We start from the raw sequence: 22,840 nt of genomic DNA on the forward strand, positions 1-22,840 counted from the left end.
GAGGAAGATTTGAGTAATTTTACTTCTATGAAACGGGACCACTGAACATGATTTGACTTGTAATGAGATTATGGTGCCATCTGGATATCATTCCCCAGTGGCAACTCGAGGTATTACAAACACATTCCTAGAAGCAAAACAAAAAGTAAACCGTTACATTTGCCAAGACCAACCCACTCAGTGTACAAACAAGTCACAAAGGGTGCACTTTGAACAGAAAATGAAAGCAACATATAACACTTTTACAAAGCCAATTGTTTTTAGAAAGAATATGTGCAGTTACTCTGTATTCACTGTTTAAGCAGCAGTGAAAATAACTTGACGCTTTTCTAGTCACAAATTCATATTTTCCGACCAAATAATCATGGTACAAAATGCTATTTCAATACCACAGGTTACAACAATGAAAACACTTTGTAGAGTTTATGCAGCAACATCTGGCCAACCGATTAGACTAAAAATAACTTAAGCAGGCTGATTACATTTAATCTCTCAAACATGAATTGAAACCTGAACCTTAGGTTGAATACGGAACTGACAGAAGTAAGACAATGGTTGCGTTCCGCTGGTCAGAAGTTGCATGCATCAAACCAATGGTTGAGTGCCACATCGTCGACTGCGCCTTCGGACACCAGATTGTTATAACATATGTGGTTAGCTGGTACTTAAAATACCCATCCAGGCATTGTAAGATCTGCCATGCATCAGCAACGCCTGGGCAGAGGTACGTGCCCATTCATTGGTGCTCATAGAATACAATGAGGCAAGCCACCGTGTCACAATATAGTAGTTAAAGGGATAGTTTACCCAAATTACAGAATGACATATTGGTTTCCTTACCCTTTAAGCAGTATGGACAATGTATGACAGCAATCCAGTCTTTGGTTTAATTTCCCTGGGACTGTTTCCACAAGCTAATGTTTTAGCATTTGAGGCACAAATCCCATTCAAGTCATTTTTTGCACATCATGTTCAAAACTTCTAAGTGACTTGAGCTTTACTACCCATTTGAGATACTTTCTTATGATTTGGACACAATGCGGGAAAATTGCTAATATCGACTCATCAATGTGATTTGTGCCACAAATGCTAAAACGTTAACATGTGGAAACAGTGCCAGGGACACCAAAGCATAGATTGCTTTCATACCTTGTCATTGGGCTGCTTAGAGGGTAAGGAAAACAGCGTCATTTTGTATTTTGGGTGAACTATCCTTTTAATGAGAGGCCTCTTTAGCCCCCTCCTACCATTACCTGTAAGGTTAAAAAAAAATGGCCTAAATGCTCCAAGTGCCAGTGAAAGATGCATTCTCAAACATTTGTATAACTTCAGTTAGTAGTTTTGAAAGTGCTGGTCACGAGACAAAAGTGCTACCCATTTTTTGTGTACGACTTCATCCAATTGTGTGCTATGTCATCCATTTTGTGTGATATGTTACAAATATAGCAATTTGTATGATTTCATAAGATTTAGTAATTTGTGTGGTATGTTACGAATCCAAATGGCCCTTTGCTAAGCCCCCGGCCCCCTTGGTTACTGTTGAAACCTTGGACCACGGTTTCCCAGGAAGCCTAATTCCCCCTTCGAACCACTGGCGTAATCCCCTCACAATGACAAGCTGTGTTTTTAATACACAATGAAATTAAACACAGACTACCCCGTGCAAGTCAGGAGACTCTTGGGTATGTTGTGGTTGACTGTCATTGCAATTGCTTCATGGGAACCTGGTAAAATGAAGGTTGTAGTGTGGCTAGTGTGGCTCTAAATGCACCGTCAGCATGCAGCCAAAGTTACTAACCACTTTTGGAGCTAACTAGTGCTCTTAAATCGTATCCTGATGTCATTAACTGCAATATTGGGTGGTCAATAAGACAGAGCTAGTTAAGCAGCTGAGTTAGCAAACAATGTAACTAAAGTATAATTTTGAATTAGAAAAATACTTAGAGGCTCTGCATTTCAGGAATCACAGTAGCAAGTACCTGCGCACTTTTCAATTGTAAAGCCATTTAAAACGATTTGTTTTGAGATAGAAATTCTGTTTTTGTAATGGCTTTCATGTGTTTCAAATATGAGTTTATCCGTGGTGTTGGAATTGCTGACAGGTGCTATCCATTGGAGCGCTGTGATTGGTTAGAGTGCATCTTTAAGACTGTGTTAACTGGTATAGTTTCACAGTTAAAAGTAACACTGTCTGGAATCATTATTTGAAAAAAAATTTTTTTTAAATCTCTAGAAATGTGAACATTTGGAAACGGTGAGTAACATCTCAAATGTTTTGAAATTATGAGCAGATTATGTAGCGTTTTAATAGAAATGTATAACTATTGGCAACAAAGGATTGGCTTGAAATAGACATTATCAACGAGAGGTCAGTCTTTATGGGAAATGAGAGCTGGGGGATTGCAAGTGGGACTCCCCTCTACCGTCCAGCTCATTCTGCAGCCTGGTCAGGTTGGATAACTCCTCCAGCTCCTGGAACTGCCTGTCTGTCTTGTGGCTGACAAGGGAACGGTAGAAATGTACAGCAAAGACTATAAATATCAGGCCAAAAGGCACCATGATGGAGGTGGAGGTGATGGCAGCAGCCACACCTGCAGATATGGTCCCATTGTTGTGGTTCTTAGGCCTAATGGGTAAAAATTTGACCCAGCAGAGGAGCACCACCTCAGCCAGGAAGAGCAGGGTGCCAATGACTGTCGAGAAGGCCCAGGCCAGCTCTATGTGGTGGTGCATTCTCTCATGTGGAGACTCCTTCACCGAGTTGAGGTTGTGAACATTACTGACTGCCTCGATGTTAGGCAGGATGCAGGTACTAACCATCAGGGCAAAGAGGTGAACAGCCACCAACACTGTGGTGCAGGCACTGAAGGCAATGAGGAGACCAGGTGGGTATGGGTAGCTTGTGTCCAACTGAACCTCCACCATTGCTACCTGAGAGAAGGGGGGAGGGGGGGGGACATTGTGGCATAAGCATACAAGACAGGCTGTCTGGAACATGACCTTCCTGAAATGAAGCAGAACTATTTTTTTTTAACTAGGGAGTGCAAGAAATCCATACATGATTAATACATAACGTTTCTGGTTTTGGATGATGCTGGTCCTCATGCTATGCACATCAAATAATTGACTCTGCTGCTATGCATCTGACTTTGGGCCAGTTTATTCCTTACCATAGCGAACCCAGACAGTAGAGCAGACGTTCGACTGGAAGCCTTCAGTTTTGCTCGACTCAAGTAAAGCTTCCTCCACGACAGTGCTTGTAATGAATGTTCGTTCAGACTCATTGCACTGCTGAAATTGAATAGACTGAACCGGCTGATTGTTGTTTGACTCGTAGCCTATGTGGCTGTTCAACAATTAGCATTAGCTAGCCTCGATATTAACATCCTCGGTGTCCACGGACATCGATGTAGAAAAATTACCGGTTGAGGTCCATTCTATCGATTCTCGCTAGTATTCCTGTTTACCTTTAACGTCCACTTTTTCCGCATCGCCGTTTCGATCGAGTTGGATGGCTGGCTGCACCCCCGGATTACCCATAAACCATTGCGATAAAGATAGGCAGACTTGTTCCAAGTTTATGTAAAATAAGTGAGTTATTGAGTTATAGTTGATCATACAAACAAGGTAGTTACCTAATTCACCACCAAACTCTTTCTAGTTCGTACAATGATTAGATTACGGTCATTGTTTTTCCTGTAGGGCCACTTGTGCAAAATGTCACCAAGCTTACTTGACCCCATGATGAAGGAAGATTTTGAAGATGATCACCCAGGAGGTATTTTCTTTGGCGTCACGAAGGGGTCTTCGTGGTTTAGAGTGAACATGTCAGAACTGGTAGACGCACGTCGACTGACCCGAATGATAAATCGAAAGAAAGTGTATCGGTTCTATTGTAATTTGATCAAGACAAAAGTTTTTCCCGACTCATGCAACACTTGGGTATATGAGATATGCACTGAGACAATGCGGCCAAGTGAGCAGACACTTGCAAAACGCAGTCAATCCACCAATCTGTGTCCTCCTGAATTTGAGTGCGCAAACACTTTACGGTATCGCGTGTTTTCGGACGCACTCTCATGCATAGATTGAGACGATGGCTACAAATCAAGCAAGCAAACAGTCTGACACACGCTTACTCAATCGTTCCCAATAACAATTATACCAACTCGTATTTGTTTTAAATAGCACGCTTTTTTTTCATGTTATTACTTTAACGTCACGGATAGAGTGAGATTGCAGTAGCCTCCCTGGGGTGCTGTTCCGCCAATGTTAAATTGTGAAAGCAACATGTATTTAGTTATAGGCTGCGTTCATAAATTCGCTCTGGCTATCTATTCCGATTTTAGAGCACTCGCGTCTGGAGTGTGCCAGAGTACAGAATACTGATGAATTTAAGAACGGTCAACACCGGTTTTAGCACAGTTACCAATACGCTAGGAAACATGAAAACAGTCTAACCAGTTCTGCTAGGGGGAGTAAATGGTCAAAGTGAGGTGTTCAATTCAAGGGGCAGTGTGCACATAGCCTGTCTTCTCTTGAGAGCCACGTCTGCCTACGGCAACGTTTCTCAATAGCAAGACTATGCTCACTGAGTGTACATAGCCAAAGCTTTCCTTGATTTTGGGTCAGTCACAGTGGTAATGTATTCTGCCACTGTGTACTCTCTGTTTAGGGCCAAATAGCATTCTAGTTTGCTCTGTTTCTTTGTTAATTCTTTCCAATGTGTCAAGTAATTATCTTTTTGTTTCTCGTGATTTGGTTGGGTCTAACTGTGTTTCTGTCCTGGGGCTCTGTGGGGTCTGTTTATGTTTGTGAACAGAGCCCCAGGACCAGCTTGTTTATAGGACTCTTCTCCAGGTTCATCTCTCTGTAGGGGATGGCTTGTTTTGGAAGGTTTGGGAATCACTTCCTCTTAGGTGGTTGTAGAATTTAACAGCTATTTTCAGGATTTTGATCATTAGCGGGTATCGGCCTAATTCTTCTCTGCCTGCATTATTTGGTGTTTTACGTTGCACATGGACAGATATTTTTGCAGAATTCTGCATGCAGTGTCTGAATTTGGTGTTTGTTCCATTTGGTTGATTATTGGTTGATGAGTGGACCCAAGACAATGAATGGCAATGGGTTCTATAACTGATTCAAGTATTTTTAGCCAGATCCTAATTGGTATGTCAAATTTTATGTTCCTTTTGATGGCATAGAAGGCCTTTCTTGCCTTGTCTCTAAGATCTTTCATAGCTCTGTGGAAGTTACTTGTGGGGCTGATTGTTTAGGCCGAGGTAGGTATAGTTTTTTGTGTGCTCTGGGGCAATGGTGTCTAGATGGAATTTCTATTTGTAGTCCTGGCAACTGGATATTCTTTGGAACACCATTATTTTTGTCTTACTGAGATTTATTGTCAGGGACCAGATCTGACAGAATCTGTACAGAAGATCTAGGTGCTGCTGTAGGCCCTATTTGGTTGGGGACAGAAGCACCAGATCATCAGCAAACAGCAGACATTTGACTTCAGATTCTTGTAGGGTGAGGTGCTGCAGACTGTTCAAGTGCCCTCGCCAATTTGTTTATATACACTACCGGCCCAAAAAATTTGAACACCTACTCATTCAAGGGTTTTTCTTTATTTTTACTTTTTTCTACATTGTAGAATAATAGTGAAGACATCAAAACTATAAAATAACACATGTAGTAACCAAAACAGTGTAAAACAAATCAAAATATATTTTAGATTTTAGATTCTTCAAAAAGCCACCTCTTGCCTTGATGACAGCTTTCCACACTCTTAGCATTCTCTCAATCAGCTTCACATGGAATGCTTTTCCAACAGACCGGTAGTGTATATGTTGAAGACCGGTATATGTATATGTTGAAGAGAGTGGTGCTTAAGCTGCAGCCATGTCTCACCCCACAGCCCTGTGAAAGACATCTGTGTGTTTTTTGCCAATTTTAACCTCACACTTGTTGTTTGTGTACATGGATTTCATAATGTCATATGTTTTTCCCCAACGCCACTTTCCCCCAATTTGATGAGCAGACCCTCATGCCAAATTGAGTCAAAAGCTTTTTTGAACTCAACAAAGCATGAGAAGAGTGCCTTTGTTTTGTTTGTTTGTCAATTAGGGTGTGCAGTGTGAATATGGGGTTTGTTGTACGGTAATTTGGTAGAAATCCAATTTGTCATTTGCTCAGTACAGCACTGAGGAAATGTACACGTCTGCTGTTAATGATAATGTAGAAGATTTTCCCAAGGTTGCTGTTGACGCATATCCTACGGAAGTTATTGGTGTCAAATTTGCCTCAACCCCAATCCACAAAAGTGATCAGTCCTTGGTTCCAAATATTAGGGAAGATGCCAGAGTTGAGGATGATGTAAAAGAGTTTAAGTATCCAATTGGAATTTGTGGTCTGTATATTTTGTCATTTTTTGTAGGACACCATCAACACCACAGGCCTTTTTGGATTGGAAGGTGTGTAATTTGTCCTGTAGTTCATTCAATGTAATTAGAGCATCCAGTGGGTTCTGGTAGTCTTTAATAGCTGATTCTAAGATTTGTAAAGTTTTCGCTGTTTGTTTTTTGTTAAAGAACCAAAAAGATTGGAGAAGGGGTTTAGATAACTCTTTGTGTTGTTGTTTGTTTAGTGTGTTCCAATTTTCCCAAAGTAGTTAGTTTTACTAGCATTTAAAAGCAGAAAACTAAATGCTGCCCGCACCCACCCGCCCGACTAGCATCACTACTCTGGACGGTTCTGACTTAGAATATGTGGACAACTACAAATACCTAGGTGTCTGGTTAGACTGTAAACTCTCCTTCCAGACTCACATTAAGCATCTCCAATCCAAAATTAAATATAGAATTGACTTCCTATTTCACAACAAAGCCTCCTTCACTCATGCTGCCAAACATACCGTCATAAAACAAACTATCCTACTGATCCTTGACTGTGGCGATGTCATTTACAAAATAGCCTCCAACACTCTACTCAGCAAACTGGATGTAGTCTATCACAGTGCCATCCATTTTGTCACCAAAGCCCCATATACTACCCACCACTGGGACCTGTATGCTCTCGTTGGCTGGCCCTCACTACATAGTCGTCGCCAAACCCACTGGCTCCAGGTCATCTATAAGTCTTTGCTAGGTAAAGCCCCGCCTTATCTCAGTTCACTGGTCACCATTGCAACACCCACCCGTAGCACGCGCTCCAGCAGGTATATTTCACTGGTCATCCCCAAAGCCAACAGCCCCTTTGGCCGCCTTTCTTTCCAGTTCTCTGCTGCCAATGATTGGAACGAATGGCAAAAATCACTGAAACTGGAGTCTTACATCTCCCTCTCTAATTTTAAGCATCAGCTGTCAGAGCAGTTTACCGATCACTGTACCTATACACAGCCAATCTGTAAATAGCACATCCAACTACCTCATCCCCATATGTTATTTATCTTTTTGCTCTTTTGCACCACAGTATCTCTATGTGCACATCATCTGCACATCTATCATTCCAGTGTTAATGCTAAATTGTAATTATTTCACCTCTAGGGCCTATTTAGGGCCTTTTTCCGTAGTGTATTTATGTATTGTTTTAGTGATTCGCCATTGTGAAGGCGTAGACTCAGGTTTCCTGGGTCTTTATGTTTTTGGCAGGATAGGCTTCTCAATTTCTTTCTTCGGTTTTGGCTTCCTTCATCAAACCATTTGTCATTGTTGTTATTTTTTTTAAGGTTCTCTGATTTAATATTTTTTTATTTAATAGGGAAGTTCAGAGGTCAAATATACTGTTTAGACTTTCTACTGTTCTCTCATTTGCGTCTGGAAGTAGCTAGCAAGCTAGCCAACATTAGCCTGTTAGCTTGGTTGCTTGACTGCCATTGTGAGGATAGAACGCTCGGATCAACCCTACTCCTCGTCTAGAGTGTCCAGTATGCGCTCTGAATGCTCGGAGTGCGAAACACTCTGAATTTACCAAAGGACAATCCGACAATCTGAATTTACGAACACCCTGAGCGCACTCTGGCACTCCAGATAGAATTTAAGAACACACCCATAGTCATAAGTCATGATAAACACTAGACATACACACACACACACACACACACAGCAATATCTAAGTGTGCTTGATATTTTTCTCTTTGTATGTCATTAAAAAAGTGTAAAATAAATAAATGAAAATGGTTAAATAACTACATTTACTTGGTCCCCCACATTCTTTATCATTTGTTTAAGTTGTTATATTACAGCAAACTTTGATGACCCCAATGTAATAAAAAAAAAACACTTTCAAAATGGCTGTGTCATGTCTTGTTATGTCTGTTCCTGTCCTTTCTCTTCACTCTGTCTCTCTCTGCTGGTCTTTTTAGGTTACCTTCTCTGTCTCTCATTCTTCAGCTGTTCTACATCTCCCCTAACTAGCTCATTCACTCTGTCCCACCTGTTCTCTCTTCCCCCTCTGATTAGGTCTCTATTTCTCTCTCTGTTCCTGCTACTTTCAGTGTCTGATTCTTGTTTGTGTTTTTGATGCCAGAAGCAAGCTGTCGTCCCGTTTGCTTCCACCTTGTCCTATCCTGTCGGAGTCTGCCTGGCAGGTGCATCCTGCATTATACTAACGTTCTTTTTGTTCCATTGACTACGTTGGAAGAGGATTTATGCCATTCCTGTTTTTCATTAAAGAACTCTGTCTTCTGTTAAAACCGCTTTTGGGTCTTCACTCAAGTACATAACAGGCTGGTATAATTTTCTTTTTAACGTGTGCCACAAGTAGATCATTAATCCAGTGTGATGACCATTGCATACCATACGATGGCCATATTATGCCAGCTTAAACATGGGGTAAAATAATTGGTTATTCTATATTACAGTGAACTTTGAGGTGTTGACTATCTATAGTAGATCATAAGATGTCTATTTTATGCCAGTTTAAATATGTTTTGTGGTGTGTGCTACTAGTAGACAAATAGTCCATTGTCATCAACATTGCAAAGCATAACATGCCCATATTATGCCAGCTCTAAAATGGGGGAAATACTTGTTTTGTCCTATTATTGTAACGCCCTAACCTTAGAGAGCCTTTTTATTCTCTATTTGACTTGGGTCAGGGTGTGACTAGGGTGGGCAATCTGTTGTATTTTCTATGATTGCCTGGTATGGTTCCCAATCAGAGGCAGCTGTCTATCATTGTCTCTGATTGGGGATCATACTCAGGCAGCCTTTTTCCCACCTTAGTTTGTGGGATCTTGTTTGTGTGTAGTTGCTTTCTGCACTGCATATAGCTTTACGTTCATTTTTTTTGGTGTCATTTAATAAAAGTAAGATGTTCGCCTACCACGCTGCACCTTGGTCTCTTCATTCAAACGACAGACGTGACAATTATAGTGTACTTTGAGGGATTCTAATTAAATGTGTCCACTGTTGCAATTGAACTGGATGATTAAAGATGTTGATTAAACTTAAAACTACTGTCACCGTCTCAGCTCACACTTCCCTTCACCGAATGAAACCAGTTTGATGTTTATGCTTTTATTCAAGACAACGTAAGAGCTTTGTGTGTGCAATAGTTTGAAGTGAAATCTTGATTACATCGAGACCAATTCCAAAATTAAACTTGAATTATAATGTCAAATTATTTAATTATATGTTTCATATTGATGTACACACCACATATCAGTCATGCAACTACATAACGTGTATATAGTGCATAACACATCCCCAAAGTGCAGTGAGAGTATACGTGTCCGTCCCAAAAGAATGTTAACATCAATATAATATATGGCCTATTACAAAGTCACACACCCAGTGCACTTGACTTGGGTAATATAAGATATGCCCAGTTCCAAACCAAACCCTTCTGTAGATAGTCACCTACTCCAGTACCCTCTACTTTCAAGGATAACAGCACAGCCTTTTTATAAAGTGTTTTATGACATTGCTCCTAATGTGTTCTCCAATCTTAGACTATTCCTCCATACAGGATCTTTCCAGATCTTTGATATCCATTGTCTGCACTTATGGAATACCCTCTTCAATTCATATCAAATGTTATTGGTCACATACACATATTTATCAGATGTTATTGCGGGTGCAGCGAAATGTTTGTGTTCCTAGCTGCAACAGTGCAGTAATATCTAATAATTCACATCAATACACAGAAATCTAAAAGTAAAATAATGGAATTGAGAATTATATAAATATTAAGACGAGCAATGTCAGAGTGGCATTGACTAAAATACAGTAGAATAGAATACAGTATATACATATGAGATGAGTAAAGCAGTATGTAAACATTATTAAAATGACTAGTGTTCCATTATTTAAGTAACCAGTGATTCCATGTCTATGTATATAGGGCAGCAGCCTCTAAGGTGCAGGGTTGAGTAACCGGGTGGTAGCCGGCTAGTGATGACTATTTAACAGTCTGATGGCCTTGAGATTGCTGTTTCATTCTCTCGGTCCCAGCTTTGATGCACCTGTACTGACCTCGCCTTCACAGCAAATTTGAAAGTGTTTACTTAACACCATGCGTGTTCATTTTAACATTCATCCAGTGTTTATATAGGTCCACTCAGTGTTAGTATTGAAACACCCTCAAGTGTTAAGATACAACACTTCAGGTGTTGTTCAAATGACCAATCGGTGTGACCCACCCTCAGTATTAAGCAACAACACCTTTCAGTGTTGAGGATCAACTCTAGAGAATGCATCCTGTAGCTGAATTATCACCAGGAAGTGCTAAATATTCACACTAGGAAATAACCATTTTTTTGTCTGGTTCTCACCCACTCATAATTCAAGCCTGCAAGTTGTAGGTGAGTTAAACAGGAGCAATAAAGGATTTGTTACAAGAGTAGTGACTCTGCTTTGTATCATTTATTTAGGCCACAAAGAGAGGGTGGATCAGAATATAATCAGTGCATCACAGGCGCATAAAAAAGAAATCGGTGCATCACAGGCGCATCACAGTGAAAACAATGCATCACAGTGAAAACAGTGCATCACAGGAACATCACAGTGAAATCAGTGCATCACAGGCGCATCACAGTGAAAACAGTGCATCACAGGCACATCAGAATGAAATCAGTGCATTACAAGCGCACCAGTACATGTACTATATGAGAGCAAGAGTATTTGCAGAGTTGCTATTTAACACGAGGAAGTTCTCCTAAGACTAGGTATGCAATTTTCTTGACAAATTTGCCAATAATCTGACTATTACTCAATCATGTCAAACAAAGGAACATAAATGCACTCATCAGCACTTTGAAGACAACAGGCTTATACATCAACTTTGACAATTTTGTCATCAACACCATCAAACACAGTGAATGCATGGTAATGTTCACTGACATTTTCAGAATGGAACTTGTCCAGCAATAAGTATACAATATTGTCAACAACAATGATCGTAGTTATTTTTACACAAGACTGGCATTTCATGCTCCATCTTAATGCAAACTAACAGTCCCTCTCTGTACTCCATGCCATCCATCTTAACCCAGCTGGTAGAGTAAATGGCTTTCTGCATAGTGACCTGAACTGACGCTGCAAACTCCTCACCAGCACTAAAATCACTCAGGGAAAATGCTTTCATCGGTCCATACTCTGTATGTCGCAATGGTGATGTCTCCCAGTGATGACCTATGGGAAATTGGTGTTTTTTGGTAAGGGACTTAGTAATGTTCTTAAAGTTTTTGAGGGTGTTCTAAAGAGTTTTGCTTTGCCTCAAACCTCATATGTAATAAAGGACAGATTTGTCTTATGCATGCTGGGTGTTTTCATAAAGTGATGTGTGGGTATTAAGTTATGTAGGAGCAACTGTTTGAAAAGTGTGTGATGTTCATTTATCAAATGCTTCAGGTAGTCATGCCCTGGCTAAAAAAAACAACGGATTATTGCAGTAAGATGAGCAGCAAATTCCAGTTCTCATTTTCTGGTGGAAAAACATCCCCCAAAATCAAGGGAACGTTTCTCACAAGACAGTTTGAAAATAATTAAGTGCTATGCCAGTTCCACTGTTCTCTAGGTTGACTTTAGTTGGATGGTTTTTGCGTTCCAAGTACCCTTAGTCAAATGAGTAGATTCTAGAGAGAAGTGCATGTTTCTAAAGAATTTTCAGAGACGTATTCAAACAACAATTTTAACTCAAATTGAGCCACCCTTTCAAGAATGTCATGCATTATGTCCACAGAACAATGACTACAAACATGTAAGTGCTGCAAACTGTTCAGTTTAGAATTTCTTTACACCATTCACAGACGGGAGCTGTGGGTCTGACTGCAACGGATTCAAATGCATTTCAAATTGATATTTACCACACAAAGGTCATCCTCACTGTAAACCGTCTGAGCATTCGACTTTTCTATCAAACAGAACCGGCAAAAGTAATGACCACTGAAGGACTCTGAAACCAAGGACTACATGCACCCCCAAATTGTCTCCAGTTATATGGCAGATAGAGTTTATGACACTATCAGTTGAAAGTAATTTACACCATCACTCCAATTTAACATCATTAACCAAGGGCTCTAGAATGGCATAAAATACATATTTCTTTAGATCTTGATAATGAAATAATGAAAATAAATGAATATTCATCACAGCAGAGTTAAACTTGGTGGGGATTCCTGAGGACAAAATAAATGGTGCCTATCTGGTAAACACCACGCTTGGATCCAAGCAGGTTGGCAGCTTCAACGTCATCATAGTACAATTGGATCTGTAAAGCATTTCTAGGTTTTGAGAACAAGGGATGAGTCTCAAAGAAACTTCCAACACAAAAGTCTTTCATATGTGTCTTCCACAGATCTATCCCTAGGTGTATTTTCCAATAACTTACAGATTTCAGAATTGTCGACACATGAACGTCAATATTTCCAGTGTAGGAATACAAATGTATCTTTTACTGGGACTTGATCATACATGCCTGTTTGTTTATTTTGCCTGCTGTCATATCTAACTCTCAACACCACTTCTACTGACTCCACAACATCTCTTGGTTTCTGTGTTAAAACTGGCAAATGGGTTTTCAAAGTTCTCCAAACTATCCTTTACTGCAGATGTAGAAGGGTTATCCATAGGCATAACTGACAGAACATCTTGTTCAACTTGGGAGTGCAGCCCAGTAGTAAGCTCTTCTAAATCACAAACTACTGTTGACACAACACTATTAGCAACACCGCTAGCTTGCAACATGGCAATGAAGGAGGCACACATATCTTTAGCAAGACTGTCCATTCTTCTCAAAACAATCACTGAGTGTTATCGTGTAGGACACCAATGTTGCCACCCATTTGTGGAGCTTCTGACTGGACTGGAGAATCAGCAACATGAGAGGGCACTTTTAAGATTAATGCATCAACTACTTTACCAATATCCTTATGAATACTATTCAAATGTTTTCTGAAACCGGAGTATGTTGAAAACTGCCATCTACAATTATCTTGAGCACCAACCAATCTAAACTTGGTGGAGGGATAGAAACTATGCTTAATTCTCAAATGAGATATCAATGACTGGCTGTTTCTGTGCAACGTTTGACAGCAAAAGCACCGTAACCTACATTTATCTTGTTAAGAAGTTTTTTCCTCAACTCTATCATGCTAGGGGCCTCTCTTGTTTTGTCTATATCAATGTTGTCGATGGTTGTCTGCACAAATGTGTAGAAGTTGACAAGAGCATCGTCATACGTCAGGTTAAAGACAAAGTGGGCATTGAACAGTTAATCAAACGCACACAGACCACTTGTTGCCTGGCAGGGAACAAGCCTCTTGTCCACCATGATGTAGTAGTTGTCAATCTTGCTCTGTCTTCTTCCGACGGCAAGGAGGTATGTCTGTCGACCATGGCTCCCATCAAGATGGTCTACAATGCTGCAACACACAAAGGGTCTTTCTAAGTCACTCTCCACATGTTAAGACAATGAAGAGACAACCCCCCAAAAGAAGCCTACCTGGTTAAATAAAGGTGAAATATATATATATTTAAATAAATAGCCTCCTTGCAAGCATCACCAACAAGCTGGTGGTCCAGGACAGTCTTCCTCCTATGGGTTGTGCCTCCCGACTGGGGTGAAATACTCTTCTTGATGGGTCGAAGTGAGGTCTTCCTTGATACCGTCTTCAGCTGATAGGCAAAGGATATCTGAATTGTGTCAGGAACATAGAAATGTGCCTTAGATGTGGGAAAAGGTGACCAACATGGTAGTCAAATTGTTATTTAGACTTGATTCTATGACTGTTTGATGCCCCTTTCAGTCCACAGAACATGTGTCAACATATTAAAGCATACACATGCCAAATATGTTTAAGCAAAGTTTTGTTGATGAAGGTACTGCATCTTTCTAGTTTCATAATGAGGCCAAAAAGCATTCATGTACAGTTTGATTGTTTTGATCCAGTGTTTGTGTCCAGATTGGCGAATGAGAAGCTTACCAGCGCATCTCTTTTATTAGATGTTTTATATTTTTTTATAGGACCTTTATTTAACTAGGCAAGTCAGTTAAGAACAAATTCTTATTTACAATGATGGCCTACTCCGGTCAAACCCAGACGACACTGGGCCAATTGTGCGCCACCCTATGGGACTCCCACTAACGGCCGGATGTTATAAAGCCTGGATGTGGCTGACTAAGATGGCAATCATCTCTCCTGGTTCTGTGGTCCAATGTTTTGGTTGTCTGGTACTCTTCTAATACGTCTTGCCCACCAGGTCTACTAGTCAGGGCATCTCGGACCATCTATTAAGACGAGATAAAAGTGAAACAATTTAGGGTTGTAGGCAGCTGCAGCGGCTGCTGCCTCAATATACCCGTGATATCAAAAACATTTTTGATAAGGCGTGAGAATTATATAAAAGGTTTGGGCATCCGACTCATTTACCCTACCAGAAAACACGAAAAAACGTAAACTGTGTTGTATTTGCGCACCCAAATTCAGGAGGAAACGGACGTGTGGATCCTTGACTTTTAGACTTTTTTTGGGGGGGGGGGGGGGGGGGGGAATATAAGAAATATTGTTTCACCCTTCCCTTCTCCCTACTACTTTGCGTTAAAGTGATACATTTTCACCCCATCCAGTAGGTGGCGGCACAAACGTCGTTTACGGACCGCCATAATACCATAGAAGATGATTTCTTGTGAAATTTAGCCCCGACTACATCGATTCGCCCAAGGTCAATACTTCTAAACATGTAAATTGTTGAAATCTTACCCTGTACCAATGTTTAACCTATGTAGTTGTGTCCCTTTATTTGTTTGCTCAAATCGATACTTTTTAACAAAACGTTCGTCAAATACAACCTCGGTTTCCTCGTTTCTGTCTCCAAAATGGCATATCAGGAAGAATACGCTAATTCAATCGCAGATTACGTTAAGTAATGTGCATTAAGTCATTTTAGAGCAACAGAAAATTAGTCAACAGTCGGTGGTTATATTTGCATGTTTTGTTAAAAAGTTTGGATTTCAGTAAACAAATAAAGGCAATACAGAGGACAAACAGGCACAACGATTTTTGAACGAAAATCGTATACCACTTTAAGAAGAAAGATGAGTTTATATTATACAAATTAAGGTAGGTTCCTCCCGGTTTCGTTCTGTTAAAGAAACGTTTTGCAGCCGGATCGGTCAAGTGAATATGTCCCTGCTCAGCTCTGTTGCAGTTCATCAGAAACTTCCTTCACCATGTGGGGTTGAGTTTAGTTTGCTAATCTGAAACATATACTGGAGAATGCGCACCAAGCCAATTGCAAATTATTTGAATGGTAGCGGGTGATTATAACGAAGCCATACGTGTCAGACGTTGTAGTTACACACTAACAAATTGTTATAATAGATTGTCTAAATAATTCAATGTCTCCGCTGCGGATATCGCGCATGTATGCCATGCCGTTCATGAAATTGCAGATCTGTGACGGACAGTGTGGAATGTCGCAGAAAGAAATTGTAGTGTTTTTTATAAACGTTCACAACTATTTGAGTTGACATGAATAAGTAGTGTTGGAAATCAGCCACTACGGATGACGTTGTCCAACAATGTTTTGATTCAATCGGTGACGTAATCCAGAACACAACAAATATGGTTCCCACTTAGTTTTGTGTCGAAACGTAAAGTGATAATTACTTTCAATGTGATTATTTGTTTGTTTTTTAAATTAAGGTTTAAACGGATATACTAGGCAAGGGCTCAGATCATGGAAGCGAGTGCAGAATCTGGACGCAAACTGGTGTGTAGCATTACCCTATTATAGCTAGCCTTGTTTGACTACTGTGTACGCGTTAGCTGAGCTATCATCAATAGCTAGCTAGCGTTACAGTGATCCTCATTAGTCAGAAGAAGTGCCATGTTAAAATGTTGACAAAGTTCAACTTTATGTAGTTGCTTACATTTGACTTGTTTGGTAAATTATATAGCTAGGTAGTTGGCTACATTACATTATTCACAAGCCCACTCAGCGCAACGTTGTGGCAAGTGCAGCAGTTCCAACGTTGTTGTTATTGTTTTGCATCTATTTTAGCACGTTATGTCAATGTTGATCCGGGACACGATATCAGCGATTGATGTTATTAACGAACATTGTCTAATCATCTGCAAAGGTGTTTGCAGCAGAAGGCCCATCTACAACCACCCATTCAGAGGTTTAGCCTAGCCATGTGCACGTGCACCACTGTTTTATTGTGAATTATTTCGAGCCTACACAACAATGCACTGACTGGCCTACTCTTTTCCAATTTGAAACGACAGCTCTTATTCCAAGCCATGCATACATATTCATTATATGCTATTTTAAAAAACACGGTTAGTGAGATGTGATAAATTAAATATATTGATATTGATATTGATATATACTTTTATAACAGTTATTTTCATTCCTCTAGCGCTCCATCTGCCGGACAATGTATGACGAAAACGAGGACTTCTCTGACGTTGAAGAAATTGCAAATGTCAGGGGTTTCAATTTGGAGGAGAAACTTGTTAGTGACTCATACAACACACATTTCGTTCAGTTGATGGATGGCAAAGGTACACATCTGTTTCATTCATAAAATATTACCACACACTCACAGTCCCCCATGCAGACTCATAACTGACTGGACATGCACAATTTCTACCCTTTTATGGATTCACACATGATAAGGGAAAAGTTCCTGTTGGTTAATTCATTTTTGTGCAGGATGTCCTCACAAATCCATGACATACACACACATCACACATTGCTCTACCTGAATATATATGCAGAAGTTATGGCCCACTGACTACTTACACTTTTTTCTTCTCAGATTTCACTTATGAGTATGTTCAGAGAGAGGCACTTCAGACCCCTCTTATTTTCAAAGCCAAAGATGGACTGGGAATCAGGTGAGACATGAGTCAAATATGATGACCTGTGACCAATACAATCAATTTGTTTTTACACTACTGCTACTCACTGTTTATTATCTATGCATAGTCACTTTACCCCTATCTACATGTACAAAATAACTTGACTAACCTGGACCTACCCTCTGCACATTGACTCTTACAGTTACTTTTTACTTTATTTAGTAAATATTTTCTTAACTCTTTCTTGAACTGCGTTGTTGGTTAAGGGCTTGTATGTAAGCATTTCACAGTAAGGTCTACACCTGCTGTATTCGGAGCATGTGACAAATATAATTTGATTTGATCATGTTTATACTATTACATGCTCTTTTTCTGCCTTGGTTAAATATTGGGCTTTATGGAATGGTTTGACGTTAATATGTTTATCTTGACTATATTCTTTAAAAAAACAAAAACAGAATGCCAGACCCGGAGTTCACCGTCAGTGAGATTAAAGGTTTGGTTGGTAAGTCTATCTGTTTTTAAATAACAGCCAAAAAAGTTGCTCAATGCTTCCTTTCCCTCGATCAATTTTTATCTTAGTCAGCAGTGCTGATGTACTCCACAATACCCTGCATTTCTTGATGAATGAAAAGCATGCTACTGGAAAAGGTGTTATGTCAAAACGTATGTGGGTGTTGATGTAAACTTCTATAAGCCTGTAATGCAAAAATGAGATGACTCACTGTACCAAGACAATTTCTATACATTTGCATTACAGACAAAATAAATATAGGCCTCGTCATATAGATTCTATATTTTAATCAGACTGACATCAGTTAAATGGCACTTTTTACTTAGGCTAAATGACCACTTATTAGATCTCGGCAGGGTTCTTCAGTGCGACGATTTTACTCGCATAAGCGCTTAAATGCTTTTCTGTGCGACCTAGAATTTTAATTAAGGACTACCAGTGCCCAGACAAATGGAGCATTCTAGCTTTACTACCTCAAAGATTTTTAATTGTGCCCCTACATTTCTTTGTAAGCGCCTACATTTTCAGCTTAGTGCACACATATTTGGTATTTTATTAGGATCCCCATTAGCTGTTGCAAAAGCAGGAGCTATTCCTCCTGGGGTTCACACAAAACATGAAACATAAATACAGAATGACATAATACAGAACATCATTAGACAAGAACAGCTCAAGGACAGCTACATACATTAGTTTATTTGCCCGGCGTAGGCTAGCCCTGCTCATGTCAGATGATGAAAGTGTTCAGGACAGGGTGTACTTTTTTTATTATGGTACATAATGTATGTGTGCTGTGGTTCAGCAACTCCACCTGTTGGTAAAGGTTATGAACGAAGCGCATACAAATTGTACAGTTGTACCCAGGTTTACCGTAAGACTGCTGTGTTGGTGTTTGCAGGTAGCCGTCGTGCCGTTGATGTGATGGATGTGAGCACCCAGAAAGGCTCTGAGATGAGCATGGCCCAGTTTGTCCGCTACTATGAGACACCTGAGGAAGAGAGGGACAAACTCTTCAATGTTATCAGCCTAGAGTTCAGCCACACCAAACTGGAGAACCTCATCAAGAGGCCCACTGTGGTGAGATGACACTGGCAGTTTTTATTTCATCTGTTCATTATGAACGAGAGCAAATTTGATAGTGAATGCCAGCCAACTGTCAACTCTCTTATAGGTGGATTTAGTGGACTGGGTGGACAACATGTGGCCCCTAAAACTGAAACGAAGACAAACCGAAGCCACTAATGTCATCTCAGAGATGAAGTACCCCAAAGTACAGAAGTAAGTATTTTAGAAATGTCCTTAGTTATTGCATAGTATTTGCCATGCAATGTCAGAAAGTTTCTTTGGATGTTTTAACCTGTTTGCAAAACGTAGTGGATTGTACCTAACAGGAAAATGCTCAAGCACAGGGCAAATTTTATTTTTAAAAGCTGCTTTGCTGGGAGGAAATATTAGCCTACTCCTCCTCCCTTTTCCAAAGTCCCTCTGCGCACTGCTGTTGTTCACTTCCTCTTATGGCTCTAGATGGTTGCTAGGCAGCGGGGCTCTTTCATGGTGGAGGGAGGTTCTTCACAGGGTGCAGAAGTGACTGGATCCTCCTCAGCCAATCAGTTGCCAGCATTAGGGCATAACCCGCACTCCAGAGCCAATTGTGCCCTCCCTTTCATCCTCATTCTTCCCCTCTCTCTCACACTCTATCTTGCTCTCTCTCTTTCACTATAATATTCTCTCTCCTCCCAGTTTCTCACTCTCTCTCTCTTTACTAAATGGAGCCCTCCGCAGATGGAGAGGCAGGGAAATAAAAGCCAGAAATAAAAGCTATAGCAGTTCTCTCCTGTCCGGTCGGTGAAAAGCGCGTGGGGGGGGGGGCTGGTCCTGAGCGAACCGGCTCAGAGAGAGAGGAATAGCTATCGGGTACGTCTCTGTCTTTCATTGGGAAAAGCTGCTGGGGTTTAGAGATGTCGGGAGTACTCTACCATGTCATTTGACTTCGATTTATTTACCCCCTCTTTAATGGAGACGCTTATGGGGTGCTGAGATTGATTGTGAGTGGTGTTTGTAGTGGGATGTTGGGCTCTTAGCCCAGGGTCTGGTCACTCTCTGTCCATAGGGGAAACTGCTGTGCAGCCAATAGGATGGGGATCTATGTTTGTGAATATGTTGTGTCTCACAGGTTCAGCAGATGGGCCCTCAGTTTATGATAATTGCAACAGACGTGGGTGAAGATAGTTCTATCATAAACATCTGTGAATGTGTAGGAGGCCTATATGTGCTTCTTTGAAAATTATTTGTCTTTGTTTGCAAGTATGGTATTCATAATATAAAGAAAGTGAATGTGAAGTATGTAAGCCATACAGTATTATGCGTCTCTACATGTTCCATTGAGTGTAGGTGATATTTGTGTCTAGTTATACAAAAGGTGGTCTAATCCTGGACACTGATTGTTTAAAACCGCATTCCAACTGGTGTCTATTCAACAAGTTACCACCGGCTAAAGCTATGACGTTGAAATGCATATTTACTCTGATCCATCTCACTGCGCAATTCACTGTCTCGTCAACCCAGCCAGGCAATTTAGAAACTTGATCTCCACTATAAAAAGCATCTAGACATTATATCCCATTTTTTTTAAGCAAGCAGTTGGTTTTCCACAGCTGAGATTTGTATAAACCTCTGACATTTGCAACATTATTTCAATATTGAAATTATTTCTCCACCTGTCCCATAGTAATGAATGTGTCGGGACGAGACAGACCACTTTTCTCAGCCATTTAAATTCATGAATCAGCTGGCATCATTTTTATGGATATATACAAAGAAATGTCAAGAAAACAGGTAATGTCAGAAAACAGGTAAAACAAAACGAAATGCAGCTTGTTTGAAGTCTTTCCAGCTTCAGTTTGTTGTGATTGTGTTAGCTGTGTTGTTGGCTAGCTCCTCTGAACAACAGTGTCCTGACGAGAGAACACATTTTCTATGCCGGGCGAAATCGCGCCCCATTAACTCATTGTTATGGATGATTCCAAATAAATGTCACTAAGAAAACAGCTTAAACAAATGCAAATGCAGCTACTTTGCTGTTATTCTGGCTGCACTGTTTGACGTGACTGTAATTTAGCCATAACTGGCAAGCAAGGAATAAGAACGTTGCCAGCCAGTATGGTAATGGAACATTTAGAATGAGTGACTGGGTCGCGTCCATAGATAGAGAACAGAAATGACGGATGGGTCACATCTCTTGCAACCGAACCGATAGAACGAATGACCAGTCGGCTTGGCTGGCAACCTTAGATTTGTGTCGGAACTATATCTTGTGGAAGGATGAAATAGTATGAATAAATTCATAAAAAATGTTTTTTTTAATGAAAATATGTCAATCATTATTTGAATATGTTGGTAACCCTTTGTATAAAAATGATAATGCCCACGATTCCAGTGTTTGGAGGATATATTGGCACGGTTTGCCGGCCCTTTACGACACTCGTGGCAATATATCCTCCAAACACCGGCTTCTTGGGCATTATCACTTAAATGGATGAGGTGTCCTTCTCCCTGAGTATTTATGTGCTTAAACTGGCAGTTTAACCCATTACCTCAGTCAAGGTCATACTCCTGTAAACCCTTTCCTCAGGTCTCTCTGTGGGAGGGAGCAGATACAGGCTTGTCATCCATCCTACAGCAGTGTATCTTCCTAAACAGCGTCATACAGTAGGAGCCAGTGGAGGCTGGAGAACTATATCTTAGCCCCCGACTTATGTAATAGACCAAATTAAATATGTATGGCTGAAATTAGCCGCGTTGACAGGATGGGAAGTGGTCTGTATTTTATGAGCTCTTGCAGCTGACTGGATCAGAGGAGGCAAACAAGCTTGTATTGATCAACTGGTGTTATGGAGGCTCCCTGGTGGACTCGTGCTGCCAAGAGAAGTCATTTGTCCTACAACAGGAACAGGGGTTGTGTCGATCAGTGTTTGGTATTGATTTGGTGTATTGTTTGTTCATCATTCATGATGGATGTCCCATGGCTTGAATAGTGGAATTACAACCCTGTGAAAGGCTTTGAATTAGAAATGTCATAACCTTTTTCATCAAACACTCAGTGTATGTATGGACCTGTAGCTAGAATTTTTGTTGTTGCCTGATTTACTGTAGGGTATAGATCTGAGAAACCTGGCGAGTAGAATACCTGTGCTGACTTTAAAATGATACCAGGAGAATGGATGCACCATTTTGCAGTAGCCTACATACAAATCAAACCATCTTACAACAATCATGACTGGCTTTAACCATAATTTGCATTGTTTTCCCTATATTAATTTAGCAGCTGCGGCCTGCTGCTAGAATGTTTGATTCACTCTGCTGCATAAGAACACTACATAAGCCTCGGCAAAATGTGTAGAATTGCAGGAAATGAGCTTAAAACGTTAACATTTTCTCCCATCCGAAGGCAAAATTGGCAGGAAGTCTCTGCGGCCAAGAGAACAGCATTTAAAAATGTTCCTTCAGAGACTGCGCCATTGGCCACGGTCACAGATTTCTAAGTAGATTTCAGTCAAAACTGTAATTCGGGAACATTGGCTGTCTTGGTAAGCAATTCCAGTAGATTTGGCCTTGTGTTTTAGGTTATTGTCTTGCTGGAAGGTGAATTAATCTCCCAGTGTTTGGTGGAATGCAGACTGAACCAGGATTTCCTTTTGCCTGCGTTTAGCTCCATTTCTTTTTTTATCCTGAAAAACTCCCCAGTCCTTAATGATTACAAGCATACCCATAACATGATGCAGCCACTACTGTGCTTGAAAATATGGAGAGTAGTACTCCATAATGTGTTGTATTGGATCTGTCCCAAACATAAGACTCCATATTCAGGACAAAACTTTTGCAGTTGTACTGTAGTGCCTTCTTGCAAACAGGATGCATGCTTTGTAATATTTTCATTCTGTACAGGCTTCCTTTTCACTCTGTCAATTAGTTTAGTATTGTGGAGTAATTACAATGTTGTTGATCCATCCTAAGTTTTC

General features: G+C 40.4%; 2 protein-coding genes across 6 annotated transcripts in view; one reads left to right on the forward strand and one right to left on the reverse strand.

Annotated features, from left to right (window-relative positions):
• Positions 1-4: 4 nt before the first annotated feature.
• orai1b (ORAI calcium release-activated calcium modulator 1b) lies at positions 5-4,042 on the reverse strand. Its single transcript, XM_064942495.1, has 2 exons — positions 3,171-4,042; positions 5-2,931 (listed from the first exon to the last, which is right to left on the reverse strand). The coding sequence occupies exons 1-2, from the start codon at positions 3,282-3,284 to the stop codon at positions 2,377-2,379; spliced, it is 669 nt and encodes a 222-aa protein (XP_064798567.1). The 5' UTR covers positions 3,285-4,042; the 3' UTR covers positions 5-2,376.
• An 11,081-nt stretch (positions 4,043-15,123) lies between these two features.
• Positions 15,124-22,840, forward strand: part of LOC135517849 (lysine-specific demethylase 2B-like) — a 53,846-nt gene continuing 46,129 nt past the window's right edge. For 2 of the 5 annotated variants that reach the window (XM_064942499.1, XM_064942500.1), the window contains exons 1-6: positions 16,049-16,211; positions 16,864-17,008; positions 17,266-17,344; positions 17,767-17,813; positions 18,721-18,899; positions 18,994-19,100. In XM_064942499.1, coding sequence (XP_064798571.1) covers positions 16,179-16,211; positions 16,864-17,008; positions 17,266-17,344; positions 17,767-17,813; positions 18,721-18,899; positions 18,994-19,100 — 590 coding nt within the window. In that variant the 5' untranslated portion in view covers positions 16,049-16,178. Of the gene's footprint in view, positions 15,162-15,310; positions 15,560-16,048; positions 16,212-16,863; positions 17,009-17,265; positions 17,345-17,766; positions 17,814-18,720; positions 18,900-18,993; positions 19,101-19,635; positions 19,737-22,840 lie in introns of those variants that run through there. The other 3 variants (XM_064942502.1, XM_064942501.1, XM_064942504.1) reach the window with 3 other exon arrangements.

The sequence above is a fragment of the Oncorhynchus masou genome, chromosome 28 (genome assembly GCF_036934945.1).
Source record: "Oncorhynchus masou masou isolate Uvic2021 chromosome 28, UVic_Omas_1.1, whole genome shotgun sequence".
In the NCBI taxonomy this organism is placed as follows: domain Eukaryota; kingdom Metazoa; phylum Chordata; class Actinopteri; order Salmoniformes; family Salmonidae; genus Oncorhynchus; species Oncorhynchus masou.

Bases quoted from the DNA above. Each gene is read 5' to 3' on its own strand.
- orai1b (XM_064942495.1), bottom strand. From the start codon at position 3,284: ATGAGTCTGAACGAACATTCATTACAAGCACTGTCGTGGAGGAAGCTT. The intron at 2,932-3,170 runs GTAAGGAATAAA...CCCTTCTCTCAG, and splicing joins TACTGTCTGGGTTCGCTATG to GTAGCAATGGTGGAGGTTCA.